Below are 18,125 nucleotides of genomic sequence, written 5' to 3' on the forward strand. Positions count from 1 at the left end.
GGATGCGTTTTGGTGGTAAGTTTCTATTTCATTGTACAACTAAATTGGAGGGGGGAGGCAGTTCAACACTTAATTCCTATGAGTTTTTCTTGGAGCCACCGAAGCCGGAGAAGCCCATGATGGCGGCCATGTCGTCGGGCATGCTGCCCGCCTCGAAATCCGTATCCTCGGCCTTGCGCTTGCGCTCTTTCCGCTTCTCCTTGCGGTGCTCCTTGTAGCGATCCTCCTCCTCCTTCGCCTCGCGCAGCCGGCGCTCCAGCTCGTAGTCCTTCTGCTTCTCCTCCATCTTCTTCTTGTTTTGCTGGAAGCGCTCCTTCACCTGGTCGACGGTGCTGCGTTCCACCTTCATTGACATGCCCAGATTGCGCTGGTGCTTCTTCCCGTTGATGTGGTCCAGGAAGTTGATCGAATCCTTGACCACGCAGTCGCAAACGTTGCAGTAGTAGCCACCGGATTGCGAGGTGGGTGTGTTCTTGTTGATGACGACACTCTTGCCCAGCTTGCTGTCCAGGTCCACCTTGTAGTCGCGTCGCTTCAGGTTCTCTCGCTGCACGGGCTCTGAAAGAGATCGAGAATCATTGGGTTTGGAGGAATCCAAGGGAAACCCTTTCATCCACTAACCTTCTTCCTTGGGCGCCATCTGGTTGAGCAGCCGCTCCGCCGCCAGCTTCTCGTACTCGTTCTTGTCCCATTTCCTTCGGTGGTCATCAGGTCGCATCGTCATGGTGCCGCTGGGATTTGGATTGCTCTAAAATCTATTGTGTAAAACTAGGGGGAAAATTTGTAAATATTTTTGTTAGAGATGCGGCGGTATGCGCTCGATAGACATCGATACTATCGATTTAATCATTATCGAGTAATCGAGTTTGATATTGGATAAAATTTGAATTTTAAAGAAACAATCGAATTTTAACGAAACATTTAAGTTCTTACGATCCCTTGCAACCCGTTTCGAAAGCAATCTGAACTTCAAATTTATAATTGTTTTTTAAACTCTTTCCGGTTTCAAAATAACCAATTGTTTGTTAATTTTCTTAATAAATTTATTTATTTTCCTATCAAGGCTTACAAGGCCTATTTTTCCAAGTAAGAATCCAACCTGGCTTAAGTTTTGCTTTTGAATGAAAACAAACTAAATCTGGTAAATCGCTTGTCAAGTTATGACAGCAGAGCTCATTTGGAAAACTTACCCATTAAGCAGTGGCCATTCAAAAATTAATTGCATAAGCAGTGCTATTTTTTGTTCCAGCAAGCAGTTTGACGGGGAATGGCAACCTGCTTTTTGAAAATTGTTATCGACAATTGAATGTAAGCAGTGAGCAGTCTTAGGCGATAACTTATTGATTTTTCATATACATCAGCTAGGAAAAAACGGAAGGTTTGAAAAATACCGTCAAAACCATAAAAATGGGAGCCGCTTTCTTTCCCGTGCTGTTTTTCACCGCCTTGTGGGGCGGCGTGGGCATCGCCATGCCCATAATGACCCCCAAAGGACCTCACCAGAACCTGATTCGCTGCATCCTGATGCTGGCCGCCGCCTGCTGCTGGCTCTTTTGGCTCTGCTGCTACATGGCCCAGATGAACCCGCTGATTGGACCCAAACTGAAGCGGGATGTGGTGGCCATGATCGGCAGGTCCTGGCACAACGAAATCGTGGCTGGCTAAAAAGGATTCTAATTAATGAGCAGTTTTAGCCAACTAAAGTATTTCAGCAAACTTACCAAATAAACTGTTTATATTGTGTTGTAAATAATATGTGCAAGTACCCAATGTTCTGAACTGTTAGCTGTTTAAAATAATATTTATATATATATTTATTTGGAATATTTTTGTTTAACTAATTTCATGCAATTTTTATTATTAACTGAGTCAAAGTTAAAAATATAACAAAAATGAAAAAAGGAGAAATAAATAATTATTGTCACAACACAAATGTGTTTTATTTTTATTTTAGAAACCTTAAAACATATTCACCTCGTAATATTCGATTGTAATCGAAGAGGTTAAGAACAATTTAGTAAAGTATAAAAACATAAAGAAATAATTTCTTTTGAGTAAAAACAATTAAGTCCATAAATAAATTTCTAATCTAAACAAAAGATTACATTTATACTTAAATAAATTCCTAAAATAAGAAAGTATTTGGTCATTCCAAACAAAGCTATACAAAAATTTTGTTTTCAGCTTGCAATAGTAAATATATTTTGATTTTGTTCAAAACTACTGCAGTAGCCAGTCAACAATGGAAATACAACATTGAAGGCGATTTGAATAACAGAAGAATAACGATACTAACTGATAAAGGGAGAGCCAAGTGGAAGAGAGGAGAGAGTTGGAGAGAACCAACTCCTCTCTTTGGAGCCCATCTTCATTTCTCTTTTCCTTTCTTCGGTTCTTGGAGGCCAGCCAACTGAGATTTGTGGCCACCGTCTTCAGTTCACCTCCAGTCACCGTCGCGATCAGTCGGCATTTCAAATCCGTGTGCTCTCCGCAGTTTCCGAAAGCAAATACCGTGAATGCCCCAAACCGATCGGAAATATATCCGTAAAATATATAGTCGATGCTGTGCAACATTTGTGATTGAATTCAAATACAAATCGATTGCAGGAAGTATTTCCTATTCCCCGGTCGACCTCTTTTCAAATGGAACCAATTTGCTCGAACAACGGGGGACGATAATTTAGCAAAGCCTGGCAGGTGAGCTTACTAGGAATTTACAACTTAATTTGCCAGATAGGTGCTCGGCAGCAGGATCACTCGACCACAGTCACCCTAAGACGCGAGTTGGGCCATAAACTAGTTAGACATGCAATAAAGCAGTCCCGGCCAGCAGAAGGTCCAAAACTGGTTACATTTCGAAGTAATTCTCCAGCGTAAGAGGTAGAAAATGGAAGATGGAGTGTTCAAGCCCGGCCAGCAGCAATAATCGCGCACAAACGAGCTGGCAAAGCTACGAAATTATGGATGTTAAAACGAAAATGGCAATAAAAAAAAAAGGGGCCCAGTCGCGAGGCCCTCACCGAACAACAAAAACCAGTCTGTAATAAAAGAAATTAGAAATTATAGTGAGGCTCCCCCCCCCGAAAAAAAGGGCGGCAAGAAGCAAAGAGCATTCCGAGCAACTCCGAAACCAACTGGCACCGATAAAAGCGTTGAGAATGGCTAAAAAGGTGGACAGGTGATCGTCCGTCCACAAAGAACTCAAAAACAAAAGGCCGGAGAACGTTTTGTTGTCTCCTCGCGGTCTTTTTCTTGGTGTCGCTTTATATGTCGCTAACCGCGCAATTACCACGTTCATGAACTGGGCCAATTGACAGTTCAGTGTTCACTGTTCAGTGTTCAGTTCACTTTAGTCTTTCATGGCCACTGGCCCCAGATCCGTTGCACTAAGCTCTCGGATCCCCGGAATCGACGGGGATCGTGCATCGCGGGAGGAAACTCCATCTCTATTATTCTCCGCTCCCACTAACCGCTATAAGATGAGTGGGTCGCCCATTATGACGGTATGGACAGATGAGGTCGCATCGATAGCAATCCAAAGTACGGGGAGATTAAAGATCCATAGCAAAGCCATATGTTATTTTAATTTTATAACCAATAGATAAGCCAAAAATATACAAATTTCTAATTGCAATTTAAACTAAAATAAAATAAATAATTTAATTTTATAATAAATTTAAACATTTTATTACATTTTTTAAACATTTTAAAAGAAGTTGGTTTGCACAAAAAAAAAACGAATTTTCAACTTAACAAGCTTTTACTTTACTTTTATATTTATAGCCGAATTAGTAAATGGATGTAAAACTTTTGTTAAGCTTTTACAACAGTAATTTAAAGATTCTTAAGCAATTAAAATTTTATGGGCCCCCCTGGTGTGCTATTATTTCGACCACAGCTGTGCCCATTAGCAATATGATCGTTATGCATGCGCCTATCTATGCCGGTTGCGGAAATTGATTTTTAGACGCAGTTAAAGTTTTAAGCATTTAATTTTACAGTTCTCGTGCTTGAAAGCGGGGACAGGAAAAGGCCGTGGCTCTCGGCACTCATTTTTTGACCCAATTCGAGGTGGGGCACCCAGTAATAACCGACAATTTACGCAAATTCTCCAACGATCCGATCCGATCAGATCCAAACTGAACTGAACTGACTCATTGATAACTGCAGTCAGTCGGTGGCGGAGAAAGTGCCAAAAACACTGACTCAGCACGAGACAGTCGAGACAAGGCCGAGATCCAGACAGGTTGCCAAATCCACTTCCAAATCCGAGTCTGCATCCGAATCCAAATCCGAATCCGAATCCTAGACGCATAAACACACCCATTTCTTTTGCTCTTTCTGTCTATCTGTCACCATGGCATTTTGTCTGTGTTTCTCCCATTATTTTTGGATTTTTTTTTTTATTTTGACAATTTTCACCTCAAATTAGTTTCACTGAGGCAATGAAAATTTTCGTTTTTTTTTTTCGTCTGTCGGAAGTGGATCAAAGACACACGAAATAGAAATGCGCAAAACCAGATTGAGATTGAAAAATTATGTACATTTTTACGAGCATTTCTCGGGTGTGAGTGCTGGTTTCTGTTTCTGTTTCAGTTTCGGTTTATTTTGATTTCGTTTTCGTTGTCTTGACTCGAAATTATTCATTTACGAGTTAATGAAACACTTTCGCTCGTTATAAGAGCCGGTCAAGAGTCGCAGTCGCGGCCCGAAAATCTCGGAGATCTCAGATCTTTGATACCGCCGCCTCCACAAAATTAGGCTTCTCTTGGATTCTCTTCATTGCCAGCAAATGATTCTGCGTTGAGAATCGTAAATTGGTCAAGAAATGTTGTTCATCATGAAGATATACGACGACTGGCCCATATTGGCAGCCCGACTGATCATCCGTGCCGCACGATTCTTCTGCTCAAAGCCAAATGACAGAAGAATCAGAAGAGCGGAGTGGAGTGAAGTATACTGGCCATCAACCATCAGATTGATCTCTGCAGCTGACTTCGTGCCGGGGCGAAATAGAACATAACGCTAAGCTGCGGCCAAATTGCATTCAAATGATGTAAAATCGGCTCTAATGGGCCGATCTTTTGTTTCGCCTGCCAAGAGGAAAGCGACCTCAAATGCAAGAGTTCGTTGCGGTAAAGCGAATAAAGCTCTTGAGTGCACCATGAAAAAATATTGTCTCTCCTTTATTGAACAAAAGAAAAAGAGATAAAATTAGTTTTAATTTTTTTGATATATAAAATATTTTATGAAAGGGTTCCATATACTTTAGTTACAGCTCGAGTAATTTTGTGGACGACTAAGTTCGTTTGCACCATGTAGCTTCCTTTGGGAACAGGAAGAACAGCTGTGACCTGGTGATTTATGTGCTGTACATTCATTTTGTCTACCACAAGATCATGCTTAAAATAAATTTCTTATTATATATTTACTTAAAACTTGATTGATCATATATTTACATTATAAGGGCAGGAATGGTTCACATTGGAGACGTCTTTAATGAAGTCATAGATGAAACTAGCAACAGGATTGGAACTAGGAGTCTTCAAGAACTTGCAGCCATCAATAGTGATATTGTAGAGAAAGGGCTTATATCCATTAAGGCGTTTGTAGACTCCAATATTAATCTAAATTGCATTTTCTAAGTTTTATGGAACTTCTAAAATACATGTATTTTGTTGCATACCTTAACTGTTGTAATGGGAATTTGAAAGAATTTTAGCTTTCCGGAGAGGTATTTAAAGGTTCGGTTTACAGACTTTATATAGCAATATTCGAAATCGCAGAAATTCTTGTCCAGAGATTCACACTGTACATTTGTGAGCTCAACGAGGCAATATACCTAAAGGTATTGTTAAAGGGATTATTTTTAATTGGAATGCTGTTTTTTTACCTCTATGACCAAGGATGATGTAACCAGGAACAGGGCAATGAGAAAATTTAGCTTGTTGTCCGTCATAATGTGATGAATTTACGGCAGCTAATTTAATAATGTTGAGCTTGGTTTAACCGAGCAATCATTAATAAATAATTTCTTGTTTACAATAAAGTAATTATATGGGTTAAAAAATCGATAAATCGATGGAAGTTGATAACAACCAGCTTTATTTATCCGTCCATGAATATAATTATATATCATTAAGCCCAGTACATTTCGGGTATTTCTAAATTTGACTTCACTCACTTTAAAATTTGTCACGAAAGTGTTACCTACAATTGAGTTATAGTAAACTCAACGAGAAAATACACCTCAAATTGTTCATCGTCAGAATAACATTTACAAAGGTATGGGAGGTACCTCAAGAATCAAGAATGTAGTAACCACAAGGTAGAAAACGAATAAAAAAAGTTGCTATCCATCATAATTTTGGAGTTCAAAAAAATCAAACTAAATATGTATATACTTGGCACAATAAAGAATTATATACGAAACACAATATAACGATATAACCAAACGTTATTACGTTTTGGTAATTATAGTTATGGTTAATATTTTGATTTATAATAATAAATTGTTGCTAAAATATAAATAAAAGTATCATAACAAGTCGGTTCTCTTGATAGAACAGCTCTTTTACACTATAATTATTTCATTCAGTTTACTAATAAGAGTATAAACCTAATAGCTAGTTAAAGGGTATAAAGTTTATTTAATTCACATAAAAATAATTGGTATCATAAACAATATTATTTGCTATAAGCAAACAAAGCCACTTTTTATTTTTCTGCGTGTTTGAGTTAGATGGAAAGCATTTTCATGCCGAGTAGAATGGAAAAGCATTGGTCTGATGCGAGTTGCTGTGGGTATGAATCAGATCGTACGGGTTGGTCTCGAAAAGAGTAGAAGGAGTAGCTCTCCACTGGATGTGCGTGCCTCGCATGTTGATCGTGGCACTAATTGCAGTTCGGCTTCTTATCCGCCAAGTGCGTCGATGCATACTAAGCTGTCTACCATATGTTGACATTTGCATTTAGACACGGCTACTGAGCCACAAGCCAAATAGAGTTATTCAGAACAAGTTGGGTTTTTCACTGCCACGAAAGAATATATTTAATTGGTTTACAATTAACATATAATTAAAAGGGGTGCTAGAAAAAAGCTAATGAAATTACTTAATTTTATCGGAGACTATAAATGTATAACTAAAAGAGACACACATTTTATGGTTAAGTAATAACTTGAAAAGTTTTATCAATTTACAGATTTTCATCAAATATTTTTAGTAAATACAAATTTATTTAATTATTATCATCTTATTACTTTTGCTAAAGCTTAGCTCTAATAATAAATCCGTATTTCAAATTAAAATCTAATCTAAAATCTTTAATCTAAATAATTAAGACTTTTAGTGAGAATTAGTTTCTTTTTAGTTTGAGCTAAAAGCACTTCCTCTTAATTTGGATCGGAAATGAGAATCTGATTTCCAGATACCCCAGCACTAGATGAGATGATTCCACAGATTTTATTAAAGCTCTTCTAAGTAACATGGAACGAATTCACCCGCTATATTCAAGTAGACTTCCCAGCTTGGCTGACAAGTAGCCCTTCCGGCATTTAGCACTCACTGTTGTTAATACTGTTACCTCAGCCTAACTGTTCTGCCCACCTGACTTGACACATTTCACCTTCGATGGGGCGCCCTGTACAGTCCGTCCTCGACCAGGTACTCTAAACGTTCTACGGACAGTGAGTAATCAAGTTACCGAATAATTCTCGGGGGAGCTCACATGTGGGAAAAGCATGGCGCATTTGTTTGTTTTTAATTAGTTTGGTCGTCGGTTAAGGCGTAACGGTGAATGCTTTTAATGACAATTCTCCACTATCCGCTCTTCGTCACTATGTTATTATATATTTTTTATGTTTATTCTCTTCGTTCTTGTCAACTTCTTGCCGCTGTTTGTCACAGAAATGAAATGCACTTTTAGTTCCGCAATGAAAGATCTTTACTTTGTGCCGTCGATTTGTATGCCAAGTGGAGGGGTATATTTTCCTTCTAATACCCCTCAAGTATTCTCCTTCTAAAGTGGTTATGCTCCAGTAAGACTTTGGTAGCTGGCTCCGTTAGAGCGATTACGAAACTGCAAACGCTGCACAGATTGCTCCCGACGCATACATATTTATGCATTAATGACCATAAACAATTTAATTAATTTATTATACAATTAGTGGCAGCGTTATTGTGTTCAGTCATTAATCGTGCCTTTGCGTATACAAAACAGTGCAGATCGGGCTAGGTTTTATGAGGTACTTAAGTTTCTTAAGAGATTATTTGAAACAGAAATTATCATCTTAATCATTTGATAACATTTTGCATATGTTTCATTGTATCAGATATATTTTGATCATTTAAACCAATTATATTATGTTATATAGCTTTAGAGAAACCAATAAGTAAAGGCTTTTGATTTAAGCAATTAGAGTTTTCAATTGATTTCATTAGCTTAATATTTGTTTAACCCTGCTATTTTCCTCACAACTTTTCACTGAATTTCATAAAGAATGACTACTTTACTGTCCGTTCTGTTTACATTAGACTAGTTATCTGATTTTCATTTGCGCTCTTCGTTGCCTTTCTTCTGGCAAAGGAAAAGAAAGCAAAGAAAGAAGATTGCATAAATCTGCACACTAGCCTGCTAAATTGAGGCATCAATTATGAAATATGGCTAGCGGTTTTCGAGTCTCCATAATGCGGCTGCCCAAAATAGAAAAAAAACGCGACTACCAATTGGCAATCACTTTCCAAACTCAAACAACGGCCCGCGTGTAGATAAATAATCAAAAATGCTGCATTGTTTGGATGCGTCAATGAGCGGTTCCTCTAGTTTCCGATGCGTTCGGAATAAACTTTCCATTTCACCGTCGTTTTCTGATAAGCATCCATTGACATCGATGCCTCACCTGTAAATAAAAAAAAAATAAACCCCGCCCCCCAAACACCTGTCACATTTCACTTTCTTCGACATTTTGTCGGCGAAGCTATTATGATTGAAAGTGGCTGGGAATCTTAATCTGGCCGAAAATCGCGTCGAAATGCCAACGCATTTGGCCAGGTTAAACGTGCCAACGGGTTAATGGCCGACTTCCGTTAGGCATTTTTGCGGATATATACAGATATATAACGAGTATGTACCCACAGACCGACAACTGTCTAAATTTCCAGATCAAATTCTCATCAATCATTCTTTGACGCTTTTTCGTCCAGCAATTTCACCGATAGAGAAAATCGGCTAATGCGAGAAATTTAATCAACTTAAGCGTGGCCCGCGACGTCTTAATACTTAATGCCTAAATCGAAAAAAAAACACACACACACTCTGTGCAAGTGAGTGTGTGCCAGTATTATTTTTGTATTTTTCGTTAACTTTTTTCAAGCGGCTCAAACGCAAGTCAATTTATTCTTTCTTTCTCCAAACACTAAAACGTAAATACACCTGAGGTCAAATTATTGGATTTAAAGTTGAATATAAAAAAAATATTGATGTCTCAACTTTTGAGTGTTAGATTATATATACTTTTTAATGTTTTTGGAGGGCAAAATATAAGTTGATTTCATCAGAAGTCTTAAGTCTGAACAACATTAATACATTATTATTGTAACAAAACTCAATTAAATAGCAAATGTCACTAATATAAACAGGTAAACATTATTTAATTAAATTAAGCTCCTAGAGTCAGAATCATTTTGTAAAGAATAAAGCAAATATTTTGCCTAACATTGTTGTTATTATTTTTGAATAATTCTAGTTATTCAGATGTCAGTTATTGAATAGAAGTGAACACTTAAAAACGTAATTAAAAAACACTAAAATATTTGTCTACTAAATTTAGTTTAAAATTAAATTAATTTGGAGTGGCAAAATCGTAATAGATTTCACTAAAGTGCCACCAAATGTATTGTCCAAATTTAAATCTTTTAAAATTTAAGATAACGGGATCATTGTTTTGACCGCCATTGTAGCTACGTACTGGATGACGGGCGTAAGTTACCAGTTTTGGTTTTGGCCGTCTCCGGGCTTTTACTCCACCCCCTTTCATTCATCGTGCTCCGCGCATGCGCATCTAGGTCAAAAGCTGGTGGCCATGCCTTCGCTTTGGGCATCCCAATGACGATAACGATGGCGATAGCTCCCCAAGCGTTCTAACTGTCTTGGGTGGAGGGTACCTGGTACCAGAATATTCCCCCTGGAGCCCAGCCATATATGTATGTAGACATATCTCTACATGTGTTGCTGAACTCTAATTGCACTGGTTCTTCAATTTACCTCTTTTTCTGCCAGCTTGGGCGCGTTTTTGGCGATCTTTTTATTAGGCAAATGGGTTTCCGTTCCATTTCAATGGGAATTGGTGGCGATGACAGAGATTCCGGGTCTGCGTTTACAGTTAATGGGGATTACCATTAAATAATAGATGGAAAGATTTATGGGTCCTCGAAAGCTACTCACTTACAAGTTAAATCCAGATTTATTTCATTTGAGTTATTACAAAAAAGAGCTTAAAAATGTTATTTTAAATGCTTACAGTAAATCAATTACTCACGAACATATGTTGGTCATTTCCAATAATATATATGTCAGCTAACAAAAATAAAAATTAAAGTCTTTTCCCAGACCCTTTTCTTATCAATAAACTATGTTAAATTTTGCATAATCCCCCAATTAAGTTTGAGTTCGATTTCTGATGACCCAACCATGAAGCTTCTTTAGACCTGATTATTATTCATAGTATCCAATTAGTTTCTCTCCGCCAGCCAGAGCCCATCATCAAGAGATTCCTAAAAATAACAGAACTTTTACTTTTGCCAGCTCGAAGCTCAGCAGGCCCAGACCTCTGGAAGTCATCCATCCAAAGAGCATCCAATCCAACCATCGTTGGCGGTTTTCTGCCCGCGGCTTCCCGCACCGAAAACTATTTTTACTCACGTTTCTCTGCGCCTGAACTTTGCTTTTGATTGCACATGTACAACTAAACCATACATTGTGGCTTTATAAATGCCGAGATCTTACATGTGTATATGACGGCGGAACAAGCCATAACCTGGCCCCATCGCATCCCATCTTGGATGTGGATGTGAATGTTGGAGAACTGGAGAACTGGAGAACTGGTTTCCAAAGCCCACTCCATCGCAAGCCCATCTGCTGTGTACTTAAGCCATTCGAAGGAGGAGGAGGAGTGGGTTCTTTATGCTGGAGCATGAATGCTTCCCATGAAGTGAAAATTCCAAATTTGTAGGGTTCAGCCAGTGAGCGTATCAGAGTGCCGGGGAATTCTCTAATTAAAGTTTTTTGTTTATGCCACTGAGAGCTTTCGCTTTTTTACGACTGGTCACCGAAGAGGTCTTCACTTTTGACCAGTCTGGTTGTTCAATTAATTACCAAATTTATGTGATAGCTTCTTTCATTGAGAAGGTGGAACAAGGTTGGAATTTTTATATGCATGAGAAATGTCTCCATTTGTTGGGGGATAGGTGCTATGGCATGGCATCTTTCCCAGTTATATGTTCATACAAATTTAATAAAAATGTTCAAATAATAGACCAACAAAATATGTTTAGTTCAAATTAAATAAAAATATCTCCTTGTTTCTTTCTTGTTTTTGTATGATCTGTAAAAACCAATTAAAAATTAAGTTATGACATGTAAGGAAAATAGAGAAATTATATTTATAGAAATTTGATAAAAGAAATTAGGATTTCACTTACTTATTTATTAACCAACTGCGAAATGTGTTATGATAAAGATTGTGAAATTCAAATAAATTTAACCTAATCAGCTATATTTGTATATATTTTCTTTGTGTAAATAAACTCCTTGGAAAAGTTTTAAGTACTTTGGGAAATGCAAATCAAACCGGTTGACGGCATGCATATCTCATGGCTATTGTGCACTGTTCTTTTCCTCTTTTCCCTGGCGAAAAGTGAGAATTTTCGTTTGGCTAATGGGCTGGCAAACAGGATTAGCCGGTTCTCCGGCATGCTGGCCCATTAGCGACTTTTCCACAGCCCGATCCCCGAATCCGATCCCGAGCACGGATCACTCAGGCCCACTTGAAGTGGACCCCAAAAGAAAGCAAAGTCCGAGAACGAAAGTGAAGCAAACCGCTAACAAAGATTTCCCAAAATGTTTGTATCTTTTCAGAACCTGCGATTGCAATTGTACTATATTGTACGGTGGCAAAATGGATACCGTCTATGGAACAAAGAAATACTTCCAGAGTTTATCCGGCGTGAGTGATATATACAGGGCTCAGACGTGTCGGCAAATGGTGAGTAATGCCCATCGTTTATCACTTTTGGGCACAAAAGGTTTAACAGTTATACAACGATGATTTGATTAGCATTTCTAGAATAGAATCGAGGTCTCCCAAAATCTCTTTGTCAATAGAATTGTTACATCAACTCGTGTCGGCTTTTTTTTTTTTTGTTCGTGTTACAAACGAACGCAGCTTGCATATTTATTTATTCATTTGGATGTTTGTTTGGGACCTGCGTCTCGGAATCGAGCTGTTTGCATTCCTCATTTACCAACAAACTCGAGAGTCGGAACAAAAAAGATACATAGGTACGTGTAACTAGCGAGCCAAGCACGACAGAAGAACGTTCTAAAAGGTGAATGACTTTCTCTGGCAGCCAAGAAAGAAGAGGCAACGAAGAACGCAGAACGCAGAAGAGAACGCAGAAGGAAAGAGCCAAAGGCAGTGGCAATTTGGCCAACAACCGAGTTGTTTGGCAGGGGGCCAAGCGGAAGAAGAGAGCTCCCCGGTAGCAAGAGGGAAACTAAGGGAAATGCCCTGCAGCTAACGAATGTAAAATGGTAATCAAGAAACAATCAGACTTTCCCATAGGCCCGTCGGGAATCTCCCCAAGCAATTGCACTTACACCTGAGGTCGAGTTAATAGCCCACAGGCTTCTAATCAATCAATCTTTCTTTCTTTCCAATTAAAAGTAAGGTTTAACATTTGAAAAGATATATGTATTTCCTAGTAATTAATTTATGATCACATTTCAAATAAATTTTAATTGTTTGTAATATAAATGGCACCTCTTAAAGACTTAAACAAAAAAAATTTTTTACTTGAAAATTTTTTTAAAATATTTTAGTGTAATTTTTTGTTGTTTCTCAAATTTACAACTCAAATTAAAACTTAAAAGATATGAGTATTTGTGTATTATTTATAGAAACTGAAAAGATAATAAAAATTTCTTTAATTGAGTTAAGTCTCCAATGAACAGTTTAGGTGTGTCTTCAATACTTTTTAATTAGATGTCAATTTTTTCTTTACCTATGTCAATGTCAAATCAAAAGACTTAAGTAAAAAACTTGTTTATGGAATCAGTAATGAAAATGCTCCAACAAAAAAGAATGTGCTGATCAAATAAATCGAATAAAAATTAAACATTTACACTATTAATAGAAAAAAAAGATATCTTAAATGTTTTTATTTTATTAGAAACTATTATTTTACTACTACAATTTTTCAAAGAAGCATATCTGTAATTATTTGAAAGTGCTAATTATCTGATTGCAAGTGTGCCCAAGAACCTGCGGAAGTTAGCCAGATTCTGAGAATCTGACCAGGTGCAATGACTTTATACGACTTCATACTCCACACTCGCCAGGCTAATTAAATGCGTTTTCCCAGCAGTGTTAATGAGATGCATTAACAAATCATGACAAGTGCTCACCGGTGATAGCGATTCTGACATAACGCTGGGAAAGTTTAGGGGGAAGCTTGCGGTTGTTCTCGGCGATAGCGCAAATTGAGTCCAAAGTGGGGCCGTTAGAGGCCAACTTCTTCCAACTTCCGTCATCTAGATTGGGGACTGGAAGTCGCGATAGAAAGTGGCCAAAGGGTCGAGAAAGTTGTGCGACTTCGGGCGACTAAATGTCTAATTAGTGGCCATCGGGATCGATTACTCTGGCATACTTTGGAAACCCAGTTAAGAACAGACATCGGACATCTTCTTCATTTGCAGAGTGCGGATTATACATACCAGAACACAGTTGGCCGGAGGTCTCAGCTTGGGGCATACTATCACATGAACAAGCAGCCCTCGTACACAAATGAGCACAGTCTAAACAGTCAATATGGATACAATACGTGGGGCATCTGGCGGGATGGAAGGAACATTGCCCCATCCACGTTCTCGGCCAAGACGCATACTCAATACCCCAAGAATCGATCCTTCAGCATTATCCTGACCACGGCTGCATTCATTGTCCTGCTGGCCGTCATCTCCATCGCCGGATTGGCCTTCTACTTTAGCTCAATTAAGACCACACTGGAGGATCGTAAGTAAAAGGAATATATAGCAATTTCGGGCAGCTACTTAGCTCTTTATTTTTTCTACAGCTATTATGGGCTTCGAGGGTTCTTTCCGCATTGCCAAAGGGGATCTCTTCTCCACGGGTCTGAAATACAATCACACGACAACCTACAAACAGAAGATTGATTTCTACAAAAGGTTTGTGGAGCGATCGATGATGGATAATGGACTGCAGCCACTGCGCACTGATGTCTGGGGTTTCGGAGAGGGTCCACTGATAAAGGTCTCATTTCGGGTGTTTCTCGACGTTCGTAAACTACCACAGTAAGTAAACTATTCTCTGACATTTTAAAGATTAAAGATTTAATACTCTGTCCATTATAGAAACATTCTGAGCGTGGAGGAGTACATTAAGGAGTCACTGTTCCTGGAAACCTCTGCCACGAAATCCCTGTATCGCTCATTGCGTTTGGATACAGAATCGGTGGAGATAAAACGCATAATGGATGAGCAGGTGGTGCGATCTGCAGCTATATTAAAGGAAGCCGTAAGAAAAGACATTTCTTTAAGTAAAAACCTATATAACACAAGTTCTTCTTTAACAGCAAACGGTGCCAACTAGTCAAACCCAGTTGGAAAAACGACTCATGAAGAAGGGAAGTACTCCGGCACCAGCTCCACTTCATCCAAAACCTTTGGGAAGCAATACCACACCCAAGCCGAAGAATCCTCTGTTGCGCAGTCATTCCGCCGATGAAGAGCCAGATATTGATGTCGAGAATGCTCCGGTTATCCAGGGTTCGTTTGAGGGATCCTTTGAGATCACCAAGACGGATGCGGACATTGCCAGGAAGAAGACTCCACCCACGAGAGCCTATCAAGCCAGTAGTAGTAGCAGCACTTTGCCACCCAAGGCTATTGCAGTGACACCCTTTTCCTTGAGGGTGAAGCCCAAGAAACCGAGCATTGAGAAGCTAACGACGGTGCTTCCGCAGCAGGTGCCGACTGGAAGTCCCACTAGCACCACCAGGGCAACCACTAAAGCCACCAAGGCAACCACTACTACGACAAAGAGAACTACCACTTCTACGACCAGAAAAACCACCACTACGACTACTCCTAAACCTACGACAACAATACCTACGACAACAACGGAGGCAACCACGACAACTACCACTTCAACGACAACAACACCACCACCACCACCTCCTAGCACCACTAGAGCCACCACAACTACCACCACTTTTACCTATCCCTCGGTGGCTCCACCCACTCCTTCAAATCAAGGAGGATCTTTGCCGAAATTGGATGCCAATCTGTTCACCACCTTCCCCATTTTGGACACCCAACCTTGGAGACCAATGCATCGAGAGGTTCCGGAATTGCTGCCAGGTCCACCTCCCGCTTTTCCCACCAAAACTTTAGCTGGAGGAACCACTCCAACTATAAATCATATTCCCCAGCGGAGGATAGATGAGTTTGAGCTGCCCTTCATCGGAGATAATCCAACTCCTCCGACAGCAGCTGTGGCTCCAGTGACCATTGATCCCTACAGTCTGGGGTTCCTCAATCCCGGCTTGCGAGTACAGGAGCCAAAACCCAATCTGGGACAGCAGCCACAGGATCAAGACATGCTTTTCTACCACAACTTTGGCAGTCCGATCTTTATGCCAGGCACTGAGAACATAGAGCGTTTGGGCGGAGCTCTGGTGGAACCTCATCCTCTGCCCGTGCCCCTCATAGATGATGTTATCATTCCGCCATTTAAGCCCATTGATCCGACGATAGGAACGGGTGAGAAACTGCCCTTTAATCTGGATGTCAGCAACGAGAGATTCGAGCATCTGGGTGGTGGAGTCATTGCCAAGAAGCCACAGGAGAAGATGGAGAAGAAGGAGCAGCCAGCGAAGAAGGAGCCACTGGAGCAGCAAGTTAAGGAAGTGAATCAAACGCAGGTGGAGAAGAAGGATGTTCAGAAGGAGAAGAAAGAGGAGCAGGTGAAGACAGAGCAACTTGAAATCACCACAAAACCAGTAATTAAAGTGGAGAAAGTGGAGGTCACCACATCGCCTTCAAAGATCGCAACTAATAGCCCACCCAAACCAACAAAAACTCCATCTTTACCTTCCCTAAAGCCAACGGATAATTCCGTTTTGGCCGATACCATAGGAGAATTCTTCATGGAACTATTGAATCTGCCCAAAGAGGATAATGCGACTGCCACAAAAAAAACAACAGAAGAACCGATTGAATCCAGGGTAGAACCAGAGGAGGATGAGACCCAGAAGTCGCCCAGCTTGAGCCACTCCAAGCCGAACTTCTTGAATCTCAAGCAGATCATTCTGCAGAGGAATACCCCTTCGGCTATACTGTCCAATGCAACTTTTGAGGAGGAAACAACGACTACAACGTTGGTTACCACAACAACCAGCACAACGGAGGAGCCTAGGACCACGAAAAGGAATCGCATCCGGACCACCAGTGAACGACCCACAATGATGGACGACTCCAACTTGTTTCCTTCGCATTCAAAGTGGGAGTTTGTGAACAGTTCTTCGGCTCAGGGATTTGGACACAATTCGAATATGAGAAAGGTCTTCAATCAGACGCTGCAGGCTTGGGTATCGGAGGACATTGACAAGTCGGAGAATCTAACTTTGAATGACATCAAGACGCGAATCAACAATGCTAGTAACATTCAGGACATCTCGTTGATCTTTGACACATTGGCTTCCAAGTTGGGTATCACTCCTAGTGTGCCCAACAAGTTCCCACCCTTTTCGCAGAACAAGCTAAAGCAGGCACCCAAGGAGGAAGTCAGGAGACCCATACCCACATCCACCACCCCGCAAGTTCCATTAGTAGTCCCGGAAAGCAAACTTCCTGTTGAGAGGGAGCCCTTCATTAAGCCCATGGCCAGTTTTCTAGAGGATGGCTCCTCTGAAGTCTTGGGGGCAGCAATACCCGTGATTGGCGAGGCGGAAGTGGAGGTGGTGGACCCACTGAACTACGAGGAGATGCTCAAGATCTCGCAGTTTGCTCCTAGCAGCACGGAGCCCAGTGTGCATCGACTGGTGACTCTACTTCCAGTGCGATCGAACTCGGGAATTCGCACGTATAGACCACCAGCCGAGGATGAAGAGACGCAGAGGAGTGCGAGTGATTCAGTAATGCCCGTTCCTGGACCCACTGTTCCGGCTTCCGCTCCCGGAAGGATCAGCATACGGCGCAAGAGCAACCTCAACCAGAGCCGGAGATTCGGCCAACCACCCGCAGAGGCGGTGGTCAAGGGCGGCATCCAGGTGACGGTCAAGAAGTGATCACAGAGTCGGCCAAATAGCTTCACCATGAGATTAGAGGAGAGACAAGTTCTACCACAGAGCCCCATGATTTAGCTTAGACCACTATATGTTAGCTATAAGTAGGGAATATACATTTAGTTAGGTCGATCGTGCAAATAACGAAATCTTGTTCGAAAATTGTTTACCCCCATGTTGGAACAATTTTGGAATGACACTTCCGGTTATACTCGGCGGTATCAGCGACTGCCAGTCCTCAGTATTTAAGACAAACCACATCACATTCATTGCCTAGGTATCGAATCATTAGTTTGTATACAATCCTACGATTTTCCAATATTATTTTCTTCAGTTCATTGCGATTCTTATGTTAATGTTAGCTATGGATGCGTTAGAGAAGTACTTTTAGTAAATGATTAAGCTCGATCTTGGAATAAATGTGAATAATTTATTATTATTTGGCGACTTTACTTGGGTATTATAAATTTATTGTTTCTTTTGCATTTTAGAAAAGGTTTAACAAAAAGTTGATTAATGGGAGATTCTTTTTAAATTTAATAA

At 40.2% G+C, this 18,125-nt stretch overlaps 4 protein-coding genes across 4 annotated transcripts; 2 read left to right on the forward strand and 2 right to left on the reverse strand.

The window, feature by feature from the left end:
* Positions 1 to 3: 3 nt before the first annotated feature.
* LOC108146424 (zinc finger matrin-type protein 2) lies at positions 4 to 818 on the reverse strand. Its single transcript, XM_017272429.1, has 2 exons — positions 622 to 818; positions 4 to 558 (listed from the first exon to the last, which is right to left on the reverse strand). Exons 1-2 carry the CDS (start codon positions 722 to 724, stop codon positions 77 to 79), a joined length of 585 nt encoding a protein of 194 aa, XP_017127918.1. The 5' UTR covers positions 725 to 818; the 3' UTR covers positions 4 to 76.
* A 506-nt stretch (positions 819 to 1,324) lies between these two features.
* LOC108145727 (V-type proton ATPase subunit e 2) lies at positions 1,325 to 1,860 on the forward strand. The gene has a single exon (XM_017271290.1). It carries the CDS (start codon positions 1,408 to 1,410, stop codon positions 1,663 to 1,665), a length of 258 nt encoding a protein of 85 aa, XP_017126779.1. The 5' UTR covers positions 1,325 to 1,407; the 3' UTR covers positions 1,666 to 1,860.
* A 592-nt stretch (positions 1,861 to 2,452) lies between these two features.
* Positions 2,453 to 18,021, forward strand: LOC108146469 (mucin-17). The gene is made up of 6 exons (XM_017272487.1): positions 2,453 to 2,697; positions 12,136 to 12,262; positions 13,975 to 14,290; positions 14,352 to 14,589; positions 14,650 to 14,812; positions 14,871 to 18,021. Exons 2-6 carry the CDS (start codon positions 12,176 to 12,178, stop codon positions 17,583 to 17,585), a joined length of 3,519 nt encoding a protein of 1,172 aa, XP_017127976.1. The 5' UTR covers positions 2,453 to 2,697; positions 12,136 to 12,175; the 3' UTR covers positions 17,586 to 18,021.
* Positions 5,247 to 5,967, reverse strand: LOC108145618. Its single transcript, XM_017271154.2, has 4 exons — positions 5,894 to 5,967; positions 5,687 to 5,842; positions 5,460 to 5,627; positions 5,247 to 5,402 (listed from the first exon to the last, which is right to left on the reverse strand). Exons 1-4 carry the CDS (start codon positions 5,957 to 5,959, stop codon positions 5,247 to 5,249), a joined length of 546 nt encoding a protein of 181 aa, XP_017126643.1. The 5' UTR covers positions 5,960 to 5,967.
* Positions 18,022 to 18,125: the final 104 nt, after the last annotated feature.

Source organism: Drosophila elegans, unplaced genomic scaffold (genome assembly GCF_018152505.1).
Source record: "Drosophila elegans isolate 14027-0461.03 unplaced genomic scaffold, ASM1815250v1 contig_208, whole genome shotgun sequence".
In the NCBI taxonomy this organism is placed as follows: Eukaryota; Metazoa; Arthropoda; class Insecta; order Diptera; family Drosophilidae; genus Drosophila; species Drosophila elegans.